Here is a 14,768-nt window from a genome sequence, read left to right on the forward strand (position 1 = left end):
GAAAGGTTAGAGGAGTGCCTGCAGCATTCCCAGTCTTTAAGGAGAGAGATTATAGTTGTCAGCTATTCGGTGTGTTTTTACAAGGGGAGATTATCCTTGTGGGCAGGGATAATATGACGGTGGGCTGTCACACCCTTATGCTTATGGGCATTAGCTATGGACTTGAGCTGGGCTCATGCCGAGGAGGTGAGCACATCCCAGACAAGATGTCAGCAGAGGAAGCACGTTCATCGTTCGTGGGGGATTTTTCCCTTTGCAATTACCCGAGGCTGGGGCTGAGGATCAGCACGCTGGGAGCAGAGGGAAAACCCTGTGAGTTACAGGCACGCCTCGAGTCTTGGCTCTGAGCACGGCGTGCCGCTCTGCTGTAGTGGGAAGGGGCTGCCTGTCCCCTCCCCGCAGGGCTGAAGGTGCCTGAGTGGTATGCGGACTCCTGTCACCGTGGCTGAGTGTCCTTGAGACGAACGCAGGAGGTGATGCTGCTAGATCCCAGGAGCCGTGCATTCTCTGTGGGGCACCGGAGCATGGGAGAGAACGGAGCAGGGCCGGGGATGAGGGTGCTGAATTGAGTCCTTTATTTTTTCCCCTAGCTTTTGCAGGAGGAGGCGAGGAGCTTAGCAGCCCTTCACCGCCTGGCTTCAGATCTGGGTGGCAGCGTACGAAATGAAAGGACAGAAGGCAGGAGCAGCCCCCAGTGGCGCGGGACACCGGATTTGAGTCGGTCCCATGCCCGCCCCGTTCCCCGCCCCGTGTAGCGGCGCGGCCCCGCCCGGCAGAGGCGGAGCGGCGGAGCAGTCGCGGCGGAGACGCGGGGATGGCGGCTCCGCTGAGCGACGGGGAGCGGAGGAAGCAGATCAGCGTGCGGGGCATCGCGGGGCTGGGCGACGTGGCGGAGGTGCGGAAGAGCTTCAACCGCCACCTGCACTTCACCCTGGTCAAGGACCGCAACGTCGCCACCCCCCGCGATTACTTCTTCGCGCTGGCTCACACGGTGCGGGACCACCTGGTGGGCCGCTGGATCCGCACACAGCAGCACTACTACGAGCGGGACCCCAAGGTGAGCCGCGCTTCCCTGCCGCCCGTCCCCTCGGTGGCGTTCGCGGCTCGGGCTCGGGATGCTGGCAGGTCGCCGCAGCGGTGTGCCGGAGCTTCCCCACCTGTGGGGCGCTGCGGTTCTTCTGTAGGGTGAAAGCACACGGAAGGAGGACACCCAGGGAAGGGTGAGCGCGGCTTGGTTTGGCCGCCTCGGGTGGGTTTGGTGCGTGCATGTGGAGCTGTCAGCACGCGAAGCGTGTTTGTCACCGTCTCGCTCAGAGATTGCCGGACATCGAGCCCCCTCCGAGCCTGCATCACCAGGCTGACCACTGCTCTGCCTGTGCCCCACTGGGACCGAGAGCTGATGGCTCTCAGTGCCGAAAACAGGCTGGGGAGCATCCCATGTCCCCAGCCTGCCCTGTGCCTTCCTCTACCGTCCTGCCTGGTGACCTGGCTCACTTATCTTTTCGCCACTCAGTGCGAGAGCAGAGCTGGAAAATCACTAGCAGGAACAGGGCTGGCCTGCTGCCCAGCCAAGGGAGTGAGGGGTGGGGGTCCTCGGTCCTGGCAACTTTGGGTCAGCTCCAGTACATCGTGAGAAAGCTGGAAGCACGGGCATCAGCTCAACTGAGCTCTAAAGTTACGACTCAGCATCCTAGATAATACATGCCTGAAGTTAATTAGGGAAACACTCTTAACAGGCAACAAGATTTTTCTATAGAAGGCTGTTGGCAGGGAGATGTGCAGCGGGGAGCTGGCTAGCATCCCGTGCAAAGCTCCTTCTGACAAACAAACTGTGGTGCGTGTTGTTCGGGAGCAGGCACCGAGAGCTGGTTTGGGAAGGCATCCCCTCTGGGTCTGAGCTTCGTTTCAGGGGCTTTCAGTGGAGCCCCTTGGGTGCAGCAGGGGATGAGCAGGCTCCCTCGAGGCCACAGTGAATGTGCTGTGTGTAAGTGTCTTGCTTTGCCTCCCCAGCGTATTTATTACCTGTCCCTGGAGTTCTACATGGGCCGCACTCTGCAGAACACGATGGTGAACCTGGGCTTGCAGAACGTCTGTGATGAGGCCATTTACCAGGTGAAGTCTTGGGGTACTGGGATCCCTCATGCAGAACTAGTCAAACTTTTCCACGTGGAGGTCTGAGAATCTTTATTTCCCCGTGCTCTCTCCCAAAGACACTTTGTTTTGACTAAACAAAGTGAGGCTTGGCCCTCTGTTAGTGTTCTTCATCCTCCAAAGAAGGCCATGAGGGGACCTTGTCATAGAATCATTAGGCTTAGAAAAGACCACTGAGGTCATCACGTCATTCACTCTGACCTTGGGGTGTCTCAGGAGCTGGAGTATGACATCCCTCAAACCAATCTTCCTGGGCTCCACATCCAGAAAGCAGCTCCTGAGTGTTAGGAAATGCCACGGTGCCAACAGCTTTGCACCATCGGGAGGGACTATGGCTCATGGTGGGAGGTGCTGAGAGAGGCTGGGCCAGAAAGGGGAGCTGAAGCACAAAGCCACCCAACAGCAGCTCCAACGTGCAGGCACACAAAGGCACTGCAGCAGCCCTGGTGGATAGCAGCAAAACACCTGGGAGGAAGAAGGGGAGGGAAGCTGCTCGATTTAAAATAGCATCGGATGAGTTTAAACTGGATAAAACACAGCCTGTGCTGAGTACCACTGAGTCGATCACAAAAGTCAGACCACGTTTAGCTAGGCTTGCAGCCATCTCTGCAGCAGGACAGTGACCTTTTTGATGGAACATGACTTCCGGGGAGGGGCCCAGCACGTTGTCTGAGATATTTTCCTCAGAGCACAGGCTGGTTTTATTCAGGGAGAATCCTCAAGTCCCTTTGTGAGGTGTTTTCCTCGTGCTGATTTGTCCAGATGTGACAGTGAAGGCTTCCCTTGCTGTAGCCTCCAAGTCATGGAGGTCACAATGCCCACGTCAGGAAGTCTTACCCTCTGAGAAGTGCAATCACACTTCTTGAGCTGGACACAGCCCTTGGAGAGGCTGCCAGCCCTTGGGTTGCAGAAGGAGAGCCCAAGAGGTGCAGAAGATGAGACAACTTCTTCCACCCATAGATTCTGGCCCCGAAGCTTGATGGCCGAGTGGTCAGGATGTGAGAAGGCACAGCAGCAGCTGCAATAACAGTCTGCAGAAATGGTCGTAACCTTTCTCAAGGTGGGGTGGGTGTAAGGAGGGGAGCAGTGCACGTAAGCAGGCAGTCCTTTGTGCATGGGCTGGCCACCTGCCATCCCATCTACAATTCAGAGTTCAGTGGGAGGGCTTTGAGACTTTGAAGGGCTGCCAGGAGCCAAGTGTTTTGTTTGATGTTTCTAAGGAAACTTAGTTCATGAGAAAGCGATGTTTGACGATGAGCTGAATTGTTTTCCAGTTAATTAGGGTGCCCAGGGACCAGAAGCTGAAGCTGGTGAGATGTTTTGGAAGTAAGGGAGGGAAGGGGTTGCAGAAAGAGCCCCGCGTGGGTTGGTTTGGGATCCCACCTTCACAGGGAGCAGCCTCAGAGTGTGGGGTCTGGGTACTGACAAGTTCTCCTGTGGCTGTTTCCCCAACAGCTGGGTTTGGACTTGGAGGAACTGGAGGAAATTGAAGAAGATGCTGGGCTGGGAAATGGAGGCCTGGGCCGCCTGGCAGGTAATGTGGGGAGAGGAGAGCCCCATCAGGGCACGCGAGGACCAAGGGTGGCCTGAGCTGTGCCTTCCTTGTGTCACAGCTTCACCTCCTGCAGCTGGGCCTGCCAGCTGCAGCGGGACAGCACGCAGACCTTAGCCCAGCTGCAGCTGGCATCCAGGAGGTGTCCTTGTGCCTGAGTGCTGGGCTGTGGCTGAAAGGGGCCATCAATGCCCTGCTCCTCACCTCCCTGTACAAAACCTCACTTGGCAGAGGTGCCCCAGCAGCTCTCACGTAGACAAAATGCTGTTGGCTGTTTTAATCTGCCTGTCACAAGAGGCTGCTGGAGATGAGCTGCCTGACACAGAGGAAGCACTGAGGGTGATATCAGAGCTGCCCCGAGCCAATGGCTAGAAAGGTTTGCTTTGAAAGAGACAGTAATTAAGGGGTGAGTTGGGCAGGTGGCTTCGCACCAGGTGGGGCTTTCAGAAAGTAGGCAGGTTCAGAAATGCTCAACCAAGCTGTATTTGGGTGCACTTGGGCAGGCCGTCCCCTCCTGTCCCTTCTACATCCAGATTTCCTATACGCAGCGCACTGTTGCAGTGATGGTGCTCTGCTCTTCCAGCTTGCTTCCTGGACTCCATGGCCACGCTGGGGCTGGCAGCGTACGGTTACGGCATCCGCTACGAGTTCGGTATCTTCAATCAGAAGATCATCGACGGCTGGCAGGTACATCAGCCATCTGAGGTCACCCCTTCCACTTCTGCTCTCTGCTGTGAGGGTCACCTGTGGACGTGGCCTGGCAAGCCACACGTGGTGCCTTGGGGTGTCCGTGCCTGCTCATTTTAGCCCTGTAGTGCCAGTCAGGCTGCTCCACCCAACCGTTTGTGCTGGCCCTAGGGCTCTGGCTATTGGAAATGGCTGGTGGAGGATGGATGTGACTGGATTTGCACCTCGGGTGCTGCTGTGCCTGTGGGATCCTTTATAGACTGGCAGTGAAGGCTTACATGGGGGCTGTCCCCTGTAGCATTAACAATCGTAGCCCTGTGTGAGTGAAAGTAGGCTGAAAAGCTGCCCCAAAGGAGTTATCCTAACTGCACTGAATGGAAATTAGTTCCATCAGGAGAGTGCACTTCTGTGCGTGAAGAGCCGTGTTTTCCTATTTTCCAATTTTAACAGCTCTTCAGATCAGGGAGGGTGAGAGGTGTGAGGGCTGTGTTTTCTTCCTTCTCTACAAAGAAGCTGTGATGCTAGGCCCAGTAAGTGGGGTAAACGAGTTAAAAAACAGCCACGTTCACAGTTTGTGATCAGGAGCAGCACCGACGGCCTCCAGGGAACCACTTCCCACATCATCAGACCAGATGAAGAGCCCTCTAAGCACTGAGTGCTGCTGCACAGTTTGCCTGCGTGGTTTTAAACCAGTACAGCTCTGCAAAGCCAAGAGAGACTGAGTTATACAGCAGCGATGCCGTCATCCGTGTTTCAGAAAGCCTCGCTATCTTCCAGAGGCACATCCATTTTTAATGCCAGCTTACCACAGCTCCGCTTCTTAAGCTGTCTGCCTTCAGAGAGCTTCCTCTTGGAGGCAGGAGCCATCACCTGAACCACGGTTGCCTCTTGCAGGTGGAGGAGGCTGATGACTGGTTACGCTATGGCAATCCCTGGGAGAAAGCCCGCCCGGAGTACATGCTCCCCGTGCACTTCTATGGCCGTGTGGAGCACAGCCCTGAGGGCGTGAAGTGGGTCGACACTCAGGTAGGACGGGCCAGGAGAGCTTGGGGGTGGGGAGGAGTCTGTCCCTGTGTTAACTGAGGTCAGGCTTTGCTTCTCTCCTGCACCAGCAAAGTGTGCTCTGCTGCCTTTGCAGTGCCATTTCAATTGGTTCTGACTGCAGCAGGATGGAAGGGGAAAGGGGAGGGGTGGTGTTCAGGACCGGTTGTGTTGAAGCTACCCAGGGACATGCTGATTCAGTCCTTGAGATTTATGCTTTTTAAGTGTGCGTTGAACATGAAGCATTAGCATTAAAGGTTTGGGATGGTTTCTCTGGTGTGCATTTGCATCAGCTGCCCCCTGTGTAGTAATTTCTGCTTTCACTCAGCCTTTCATTTAAGAGCCTGAGCATTTGGGAGTTTGGTTTCCAGTACTGAACCCAAACAGCACCTTCCAGAGTGAATCCTCACATCTGGCCTTGCATGGATTTGTGCTGGAGGAGGACTGTATCCCTGGCGGCTCGCTCAAACCCAATGATTCTGCAGGTGGTTAGATGGGTCTCTTGGGGCAGCCGTGGAGCAATCCAGCGTGTGGTGTGTTCTGTCTTTCCCATGCTGGCCTGGGATGAGTAGAATGCTGTCTGAGGAGGCTGGAGACATGGTTTCAGTCTCCAGTCTGCCCAGAGGCCTTGTTCTGTGCCACTCTGGAGAGCAACTGCTTCTCCAGACACCCACATTCCCCTGCCTCAGGCTCAGGTGGGGCAGTGTCGCAACTGCAGAGGTAATGCTGTGCTTCAGGAGTTCTGTGTGCTGCTGCTGCTTCATCAGTGTGTTCCAGTCTTACAGCTGAGGAAGGCAAGCTTTGAAGAAGCTCAGATTTAATAAAAGGATTGAAGAAGTTTCAGCATCTCCTGTCTGAGCACTGCCCAGAGTGGAGAAAGAATTTTGCCTGTGGGTGCCTTCCCCTGCCAACCCCAGCACCAGGATCAGGATCCCGAGCTGGGAAATACTCCTTCTGACAAGGAAGTGAGTTTTCAGCCAACGCTGTTGAAGGAACAAACTGGAAAGGCTCAAAAAAAGCTAAAGCTGCACTTTCCAAATATAGCACGGTTCACTAATGGGATGCGTGCCCTGGTCCTGTGGCTCAGACAGGGCAGGCTTTCTGCCTGCTTCCATGTTCGGAGCTGATAATATCAGCTTTGAGAGCCTGAGCTCTTGCTGCTTTTCTCCAGAGGGGGAGCGTTGCTGATGGCAGCACAAAGAAGCAGTTCAAGGTCGACGTGTTGATCTGCCTGGATTTTCTCTGCCTTGTAAGCACAGAGGGCTCCTGGGCAGGGTTGAGGCTGGGGAGTGTATCCCAGCATATTCCAGGTGCCCTGGCAGAGGCACAGTGGCCAGCTGAGGATGCTTGCAGGGTGGAAAGCTGATAGCTGCTGCAGCTGGTATGGGAAAGTCAGCAGGCTGCCTGCAGCATTCTTTTGTTTCATTGATGAGCATGTAACTCGTTTGCCAGTGAAGTTCCAAACCTCTCCTGCTAATGCACTGTTAGTAGGTGCTGGATAATAGGTCAGTAGGTGCCCTTGATAATAAACAAGCCTGTGAAGCTCAGCAGCTGTCTTGTGGTGCAGGTGGGATCTCTAGCAGAGCCAGGAGTTGTCTGTGTCCTCTGGATTCTTTCAGGAGAGGTTTTCAACCACTTTCCGAGGCCATCATGCTGCCAACCAGAAGGGAATACTGTCCTTTTGCAGGTTGTCCTTGCTATGCCGTATGACACGCCAGTGCCAGGATACAAAAACAACACTGTGAACACCATGAGGCTGTGGTCTGCAAAAGCACCCAATGACTTCAACCTCCAAGAGTGTAAGTGCTGTCCTACTTCATCCATCTCTCCTGGCTGCCTCCTAAACTCAGCGCTGAGTGCACATCTGTGGATCATATATCCTCCAAGCCACTTCCAGAGCCCCTGTGCACCCATCTGTCATTCTTCCATCCCCATCATGATTGCTCCAATCTCAAAACCTGCCCTGTGTCTTCCTCTAGTGATAGACTGAGTGCCAGTGTGTTCTCCACATCACCAAATGAGCTGCAAACCCACAACTGCCATGGAGGTTCATTTCCATGCAGGAGAACCCTTTAGGAAAAAGGCAGCGCAGCTCACCTTGTTCTCCCTTGTTACCAGTTTCCTTTGGGCCCATGTGTGGCCTCTGCTGCCTTTTTCCAGGCTATAATTGTAGTACTGAGAAGCAGACACCGGGCAACTGACAGTTGTTGGGCTGTACAGAAGTGGAATGTTTTAGATAAGACCAATTTGATTCATTCTCCCTTACTTGTGAGCTCGTAATGTCTCTGCACCTCCTGACTGGCAGCTGGGATTCAGATGGGCCTTCTGTGCTCTTGAGGAGCTGACTGTCTTTGTGCTTCTTTGCCTCACACCATTTCTCCACACTTCTTAAGCAAGGTGGCTGCTATGCTTGCTTCCTTTCTTTGCCTTCTCTGGCAGTGCATGTCTTCTTTCCTTTGTGTGGAGAATATACCTTTGTCTTTTGCTGTCTCCTCTGGTCTCTATGGGTGCTTTCACACATACATCCATTCCCTTTCATATTTCATTAATGTCAGCCTTAATGTTACAAACCTCTCTATGAGAAAAGAGGGAAAGCACAGTGTTGGGGACCTGCCTGTACCTCCAGCTGCTGCAGTGCTGTATTTCTCTCTCACTGCAGTCAATGTGGGTGACTACATCGAGGCAGTGCTGGACAGAAACCTGGCAGAAAACATATCCAGAGTCCTGTACCCAAATGACAACGTGAGTAACTCTCTTGCTTCTCTTTCCTGCTGCTCGGGATCGTTCTTCCTTTAGTTTCATCACTTTATTTGAAAGCAAAAGGAGGTTGTGGCCACCTGTTGTTTATTGTTCTGGTTTAAGGATTGTTAATGCAATAGGTTGGCTCTGTAATTCTCAATGAACAGACAGCTCTGCTGGCTCCAGAGAGTCTCTGCTGACTGACGGTAGCTTGGAGCCTGGCCTTTATTGCATAGCTGCTCTCTTCCTTCCTTCAGACTCAAAGCAGTTGCCAGATTACGTGACGTTTGCAAAAGTAAGTTGTCGTTTCAGAGGAATCCATGAGAGGGCACTCGCTTCCAGCCCAGCTCAAGGGCTTTCTCATAAGGATTGGTCCCACGGGTTGTGGTGCTCCAGAGACAAAAGGGAAGAGCCCTCAATATCCAGTCGTGGAGTAACATCTGTGCTGGAAGATGCACTTTGCTCCCATCCACTCATTTCTGTTGCCGTGTTGAAATAGACCAGCATGATGTGTGGTGTGCACGGTGTGTGCCCATAGATGACACTGGCTCCTGGCTATTGCCAGGAATCCAAAATCCTTGGTCCAAAAACCCTGTGAAGGGTCTTGCAGCAAGGGAAGGAGCTGTGCTAAGTCTGTTGGGTAGCACCGACGTGGCAGGTTCTGATTCCCCCTGGAGGCAGCAGGGAGGCGGCATGGGTGACATCTGCATTTGGCCTGATAAGGTGCAGAACATGCAAGGGAAGCTTGTCAGATGGGATGGGAGCATCTCCAGGGGTTGGGCTGCCAACCAGGGATGGCAGCTGCAGTGCTGATGTCTGAGCATCTCCCTACATCAGTTCTTTGAAGGCAAGGAGCTGCGGCTGAAACAGGAGTACTTTGTGGTGGCTGCAACCCTGCAAGACATCATCCGACGCTTTAAGTCCTCCAAATTTGGCTGTCAAGACCCTGTGAGAACAAGCTTTGAAACCTTCCCAGACAAGGTGAGTTTGTGGGCAGAGAGGGCCCAGGGATGTGTTAGCCAGACCTTCATGTTGTGTGAGGGAGGGCTCAGGACTGGGTGGGGGCAGGGCAGGCATATAGTTTGGGTCAGAACACAGAAATGATGTCTGGACCCATTTTTGTGAGGTTGGGAGGGAAAAAGAAGAGTGCTATTTGGAGCCAAGGTTGATTAGTTCCATTTCTGGGAGCTCTGTTTGTTTCTGGGATGTGAGAGGGGTGGGTCTTTGAGCCCTAAGAAGAGACTCGAGCCTCACCCCCACTCTGAGCCCATGGATGCTGTGCTGGGGCACAGTCAGAGCCCTGGCACTGCCAGATCTGAGCCCGGCAAGTCTGTGTTGCAGGTGGCTATACAGCTAAATGACACCCACCCTGCCCTGTCCATCCCAGAGCTCATGCGGATCCTGGTGGATGTGGAGAAGGTGGACTGGGACAAGGTAAGCAGAGCTGGAGGGCACATAGCATCCTCATCAAGAGCTGCTGTCCTGTCCTTACATGGGCTTTTCTTCCCCTCCTGGGAACGTGCATGTTAACTGCTCTCTGTGTGCAGGCCTGGGAGATCACAAAACAGACCTGTGCATACACCAACCACACCGTGCTGCCCGAAGCCCTGGAGCGCTGGCCAGTCTCCATGTTTGAAAAGCTGCTGCCACGTCACCTAGAGATCATCTACGCCCTCAACCAAATGCATCTGGATGTAAGAGGCTGGGCTGGCCGTGGGTCTCGCTCCAGCTGTCTTTTAGGATGGGAACGTTCCAGCCCCTACAGCTGGGTCGCTGATCCCCCCGTTTCCTCCTCCCTGCAGCACGTGGCAGCTCTGTACCCAGGGGACGTTGACCGCCTCCGCAGGATGTCGGTGATCGAGGAGGGAGACTGCAAGCGCATCAACATGGCGCACCTGTGCGTCATCGGCTCGCACGCTGTCAATGGCGTGGCCCGCATCCACTCGGACATCGTGAAGAACACCGTGTGAGTTGAGGGGCACCCACAGTGTGCTGGTTTTGGTTGTCTGATGGAGAGGGTATCAGAAGGCACACGAGGTCTAACTCAGCTCCCTTCACGGCTGATGAAACTCTTTACAGCTGAGGAAGGGGTTGAGGGGCGGCATGGGGAGTTCTCAGTGGTACAGAGATGAGGAGACACTGCCTTGAACTGGGAGCAGCTGAAGCTCTTGGGGCTGGGCAGTGGTTCAGCGTGGCCCCTACTCCCTGATGTTCCAGGTTCAAGGATTTCTATGAGCTGGAGCCGGAGAAGTTTCAGAACAAGACAAATGGGATCACGCCAAGGCGCTGGCTGCTGCTGTGCAACCCGGGGCTGGCCGACGTTATCGCTGAGGTGAGGCATGAGCATCAGGTGGGATCCCAGCTGTGCACCTCCTTGTGTAGGCTGAGCCAGCCTGTAAGAGCATACCAGTTGCACATAGAGGTGTGAGGCTGGCTGAGCTTTAAGGTCTCTGAACAATTGCTGCTCAGATCTGCAGAAATTAGGATCTGGCTCGCAGATCTCCAGTGGCTGCAGATAAACTGTCAGGCAGCATCACTGCAGGGGGAAGTGGGGTGTCCGTGGGAGCATTCAAGCTTTATAGACTCAAAGGAGCCCCCTCAGAGCTCTAGCTCGTTTTGTCTCCCTGCCCTTGCACACTGAGACAGGTAATGGCTGAAAAGACTTCCTCCAACAGAATGCATTTTTGTGCATCTGCTAGCTCATCATTTTCACCAGCTTCCAGGAGGACCTGGTACATGTGCACATACCCATCCTCTGAAGCTCTCTGAGAAGGACTGGGTTGTTTTTTTCTTTGCAAGTGCTTTTTTTTTCCCTGTGCCTTTTTGCTCCCTGGTGATGCTGGGAAGCCAGCTTGCTGTACAGAACTGTTCCCTTTTTCCTGTCTAGAGCATCTCCTCTTCCCAAGAGGGATGTGGCATCTTTGTTGGGGGAGCATGGCTGTGGGCAGAGAGAGTTGACTTACAGGTTTTACAGCCCTCTCTTGCTTTGTTCCTTTAGAAAATCGGGGAAGGCTTTGTCACAGATCTGAGCCAGCTGAAGAAGCTCCTGGATTTCATCAACAGTGAGACATTCATCAGGGACGTGGCAAAAGTCAAGCAGGTAATGGGGTGAGAGGGGAAGAAGGGTCGAGGCAGCGTGCTCCTCCTAATTGCCAGTGCTTGCTTCTGATACCTGGAGGCCTAGGACTGCTCCTCACTTGATTTTCTTGCCAGGAGAACAAGTTGAAGTTCTCGGCCTACTTGGAGAAGCACTACAAGGTCAAAATCAACCCTTCATCCATGTTTGATGTTCAGGTCAAGCGAATCCATGAGTACAAGCGGCAGCTGCTGAACTGCCTGCATGCCATCACCCTCTATAACCGTAAGTCCTGCTTGGGCTGGTGGTCAGGGCAGCTCCCACACCAGCTCTTCTCTGCCAGTCTGCCTGTGTACCTGTATGGCCAAGCACTTCTGAGCCACGTTGTGCTTCAGGGTGGGTTTGCTGGGCCCACGTGCCACGGGTTGGGATCCCAGGCCGCCCCCAATGCAAGCAACGAGCTCTTCTGCCCAGTTCACCTTCACAGCAGTTGTGTTATGCTCTGCTCCTTCAGGCATCAGAAGTGACCCTTCCAAATCCTTTGTGCCTAGGACCATCATGATCGGAGGAAAGGTAAAAATGTCTTTCAGACTCAGAGCACACATGGCTCAGCAGGGAGGTGGGGAAGGTGCTGTCCCCTTCTGGGCTTTTGTTGTACCCACTGTGGGTGAGTCAGGGCTGTGTTGCTGTGCTCATCCAAAAGCACTGTCATGAGATAATGGAGATGAACAGGGCCCCGTCACACTCTCCCTGAGGCCCAGGACTTGTCCCAGTAGGGTTTTTTTGCTGATCCATGTGGACAGCAGAGGCGAGGCCCAGACTCTGCCCACGGTGAGGACCTGCACTGGCACCTCTCATGCTCTGCCTTCCTTAAAAGCTTTCGCCCTTTTTTGGGCTGCTCTTCTCCAGGCAGCTCCTGGCTACCACATGGCCAAGATGATCATCAAGCTCATCACATCCATCGGTGAGGTCGTCAACAATGACCCCTACGTGGGGGACAAGCTCAAGGTCATCTTCCTGGAGAACTACCGCGTATCCTTGGCTGAGAAGGGTATGTCTTGGTCTCATGGAAGCAGATGGCAGGAGCTGGGTGTGTCCAGCACTGGGGGACTTTGTGTCTGGTTCTGGGCTGTGGGCTGAGCTTGGGAGTCCTCCTGCTGTCCTGGGCCCAGGCTGTGGGAGCTGCAGCACAAAGGGCTAATCCCACCTCTCTTGCAGTGATCCCAGCAGCAGACCTCTCCCAGCAGATCTCCACAGCCGGCACGGAGGCCTCAGGCACCGGCAACATGAAGTTCATGTTGAATGGGGCCCTCACCATCGGCACCATGGATGGGGCCAACGTGGAGATGGCCGAGGAGGCAGGCGAAGAAAACCTCTTCATCTTCGGCATGCGGGTGGAGGACGTGAAAGCGTTGGATCGCCGAGGGTGAGTGCCAGGGGGCACAGTGCCAAGCTGTGTCTGAGCAGTGACTGTTCCGACAGAGTGCAGTGGCTGTGAGTGGGACACAAGCCTGGACACGGAGTGCTGCTGGCACCGCAGCTGTCTCGAGGGCACCATCCTTTCCTGCCCTAGACACAGGGCAGAGCAGCAGTCCGTACAGGCTGTCTCTACCACGTGCAGGTACAACGCGCGGGAGTACTACGACCGTGTCCCGGAGCTGCGGCAGGCTGTCGATCAGATTGCCAGCGGGTTTTTCTCCCCAAGAGATCCCAGTTGCTTCAGAGACGTTGTCAACATGCTCATGCACCACGACAGGTGAGTGCTGGCGAGCTTCCCCTCCCCCCTACCAGGCTGCTCTCAGCTCTCCTTCCCCGGGGAAGCCCTGGAACCTTACAGCAGGCACACTGCAGCCTTACTCTGTTGTGCTTTGGGTTTCAGGTTTAAGGTGTTCGCTGACTACGAAGCGTACATTAAATGCCAGGGCCAAGTGGATCAGCTGTTCATGGTAAGAGCTGCCCCCAGCCAAGGTGAAGGTCATGGCTGTGGTGGTGTGTGCAGGGGGGAGTTGGGTGAGAAACTGACTGCTGCCGTTGCCTCTCCTCTTCCCAGGACCCTCGGGAGTGGACTAAGAAAGTTATCAGGAACATTGCTTGCGCAGGCAAGTTCTCCAGTGACAGGACCATCACGGAGTACGCCCGGGAGATCTGGGGTGTGGAGCCATCTGCCACAAAGATCCCCCCACCCAACCTGCCCCGGGATTGATGCAAGCACAGAGGGAAGGAAAGAGGGATGTGTTCCCAGCCTGGGAGGCCTGAGCTGCATTTCACCACTGGCCAGTTGGGCTTGGCTCTGCAGGAGGCCTTTCCTTCAGCAGGGTACAAGGATGCCCTGAGGAGGAGCCCTGACTGAGCTGGGAGAGAGGAGAAGGGGCCCTGTGTTTGCACCCACGAATCCAGCCTGCACGTGCTGCATTTTGCTTCTAGTGAGAGATCCACAGATAAGTCTTCCACAGCTGTGTTCCACGCTTAACATGGGATTTCCAATTCAGTCCCTCTGCACAGAGCCTTGCTTGGCCTCCTTGCAGCGTGGGGTATCTTGTATCCTCCCCCAGGGGCTGTGCCAGCCCTAAAGCACTGGGAGGGAGAGGCCGCTACCTCTTTCCCCCATAGCACCTTGAGAAAAAGTGGGGTTGGATGTTTCATCAGCTGCCCCCAGGGTGGGTGCTGATCCTGCACAGCATGGTCCAAAAGGAGTCATATCAGCACCCGGGATCACAGAGCTTGCTGTAGCCTCCTCCTACACCTATTAATTAAAAGCCCAGTAGCCAAACCACTTCAGGGATTTATTATTATTTTATTTTCATTGTTAGCACCCACGTCTACATGGAATGGGTTCTGCTTGTCCCTGCCCACTGTGCAGTTGAACCTGCAGCACCCATAGGCCCCCAGTGGGGCTCGGTACTTCTGCCCAAGCGGTGAAACTATTATTACAGCTCTTGTGTCCCTCCACAGCCAGGCGATGCCGATCTGTGGTGCTGAGGTCAGTTTAACTGCTGTAGTGTGATGTAGTGCACCCACACTCCCGTGTGACACCAGCTCACTGAGATGACCACAACGTCTGCTGGTTTGACTCGGGGCTGATGTGGAACTGCTCCGTGCTCGTGCTTTCAGGTTGCAACAGGTCAGTGCCACAACGCTCAGAGCCACGTTGGGACATGGTCCCTGGGGTGCTGGCACTGTGATGGGGCCAGCACGCTCACTGCCACGAGGGAGGTGGCACTAGAGACATTTCCTTGCACAGGGAGGGAGCTTAGGATCTTGGGTTTGGCCTACAGAAGGCACACAGGGCTGCTGTGCTTGTAACTCTGGGGGCAGCTCATTTTTCCCCCGTTCTGAGGGGAAGCAGAGGCTCCATTTCACAGCCAGAGCTGGCAGCAGCACTGCAATGAGGACTCACCCAGTCCCAGCTCCTCCCCAAGCCCTCCCCCTCCCATCCCACAGCCCTGCTGCAGCACTGCCCCACCGATTTTAAGGGGGAGGGGAAGAAACAAAAAATCCCCCTCCAAAAAAATCACCAGATGA

The 14,768-nt window shown here is 54.6% G+C and overlaps 1 protein-coding gene across 1 annotated transcript; it reads left to right on the forward strand.

The window, feature by feature from the left end:
* Positions 1–803: 803 nt before the first annotated feature.
* LOC136050569 (glycogen phosphorylase, brain form) lies at positions 804–13,539 on the forward strand. Its single transcript, XM_065739514.1, has 20 exons — positions 804–1,057; positions 2,011–2,112; positions 3,607–3,685; positions 4,287–4,390; positions 5,285–5,416; positions 7,119–7,230; positions 8,091–8,173; positions 9,008–9,151; positions 9,512–9,604; positions 9,718–9,864; positions 9,973–10,136; positions 10,388–10,502; positions 11,169–11,270; positions 11,384–11,531; positions 11,761–11,819; positions 12,156–12,297; positions 12,465–12,672; positions 12,868–13,002; positions 13,126–13,192; positions 13,297–13,539. Exons 1-20 carry the CDS (start codon positions 815–817, stop codon positions 13,447–13,449), a joined length of 2,532 nt encoding a protein of 843 aa, XP_065595586.1. The 5' UTR covers positions 804–814; the 3' UTR covers positions 13,450–13,539.
* The last annotated feature ends 1,229 nt before the right edge of the window (positions 13,540–14,768 follow it).

Source organism: Cyrtonyx montezumae, unplaced genomic scaffold (genome assembly GCF_038088225.1).
Source record: "Cyrtonyx montezumae isolate F1298 unplaced genomic scaffold, pur_monq_1.0 scaffold_24, whole genome shotgun sequence".
NCBI classification, from domain to species: domain Eukaryota; kingdom Metazoa; phylum Chordata; class Aves; order Galliformes; family Odontophoridae; genus Cyrtonyx; species Cyrtonyx montezumae.

Excerpts from the sequence above, each read along its gene's own strand:
- LOC136050569 (XM_065739514.1), top strand. The coding sequence starts at position 815 with ATGGCGGCTCCGCTGAGCGACGGGGAGCGGAGGAAGCAGATCAGCGTG. Across the intron at positions 4,391-5,284 it reads AGATCATCGACGGCTGGCAG|GTGGAGGAGGCTGATGACTG; the intron begins GTACATCAGCCA and ends TGCCTCTTGCAG. Across the intron at positions 11,271-11,383 it reads ACGTGGCAAAAGTCAAGCAG|GAGAACAAGTTGAAGTTCTC; the intron begins GTAATGGGGTGA and ends TTTTCTTGCCAG.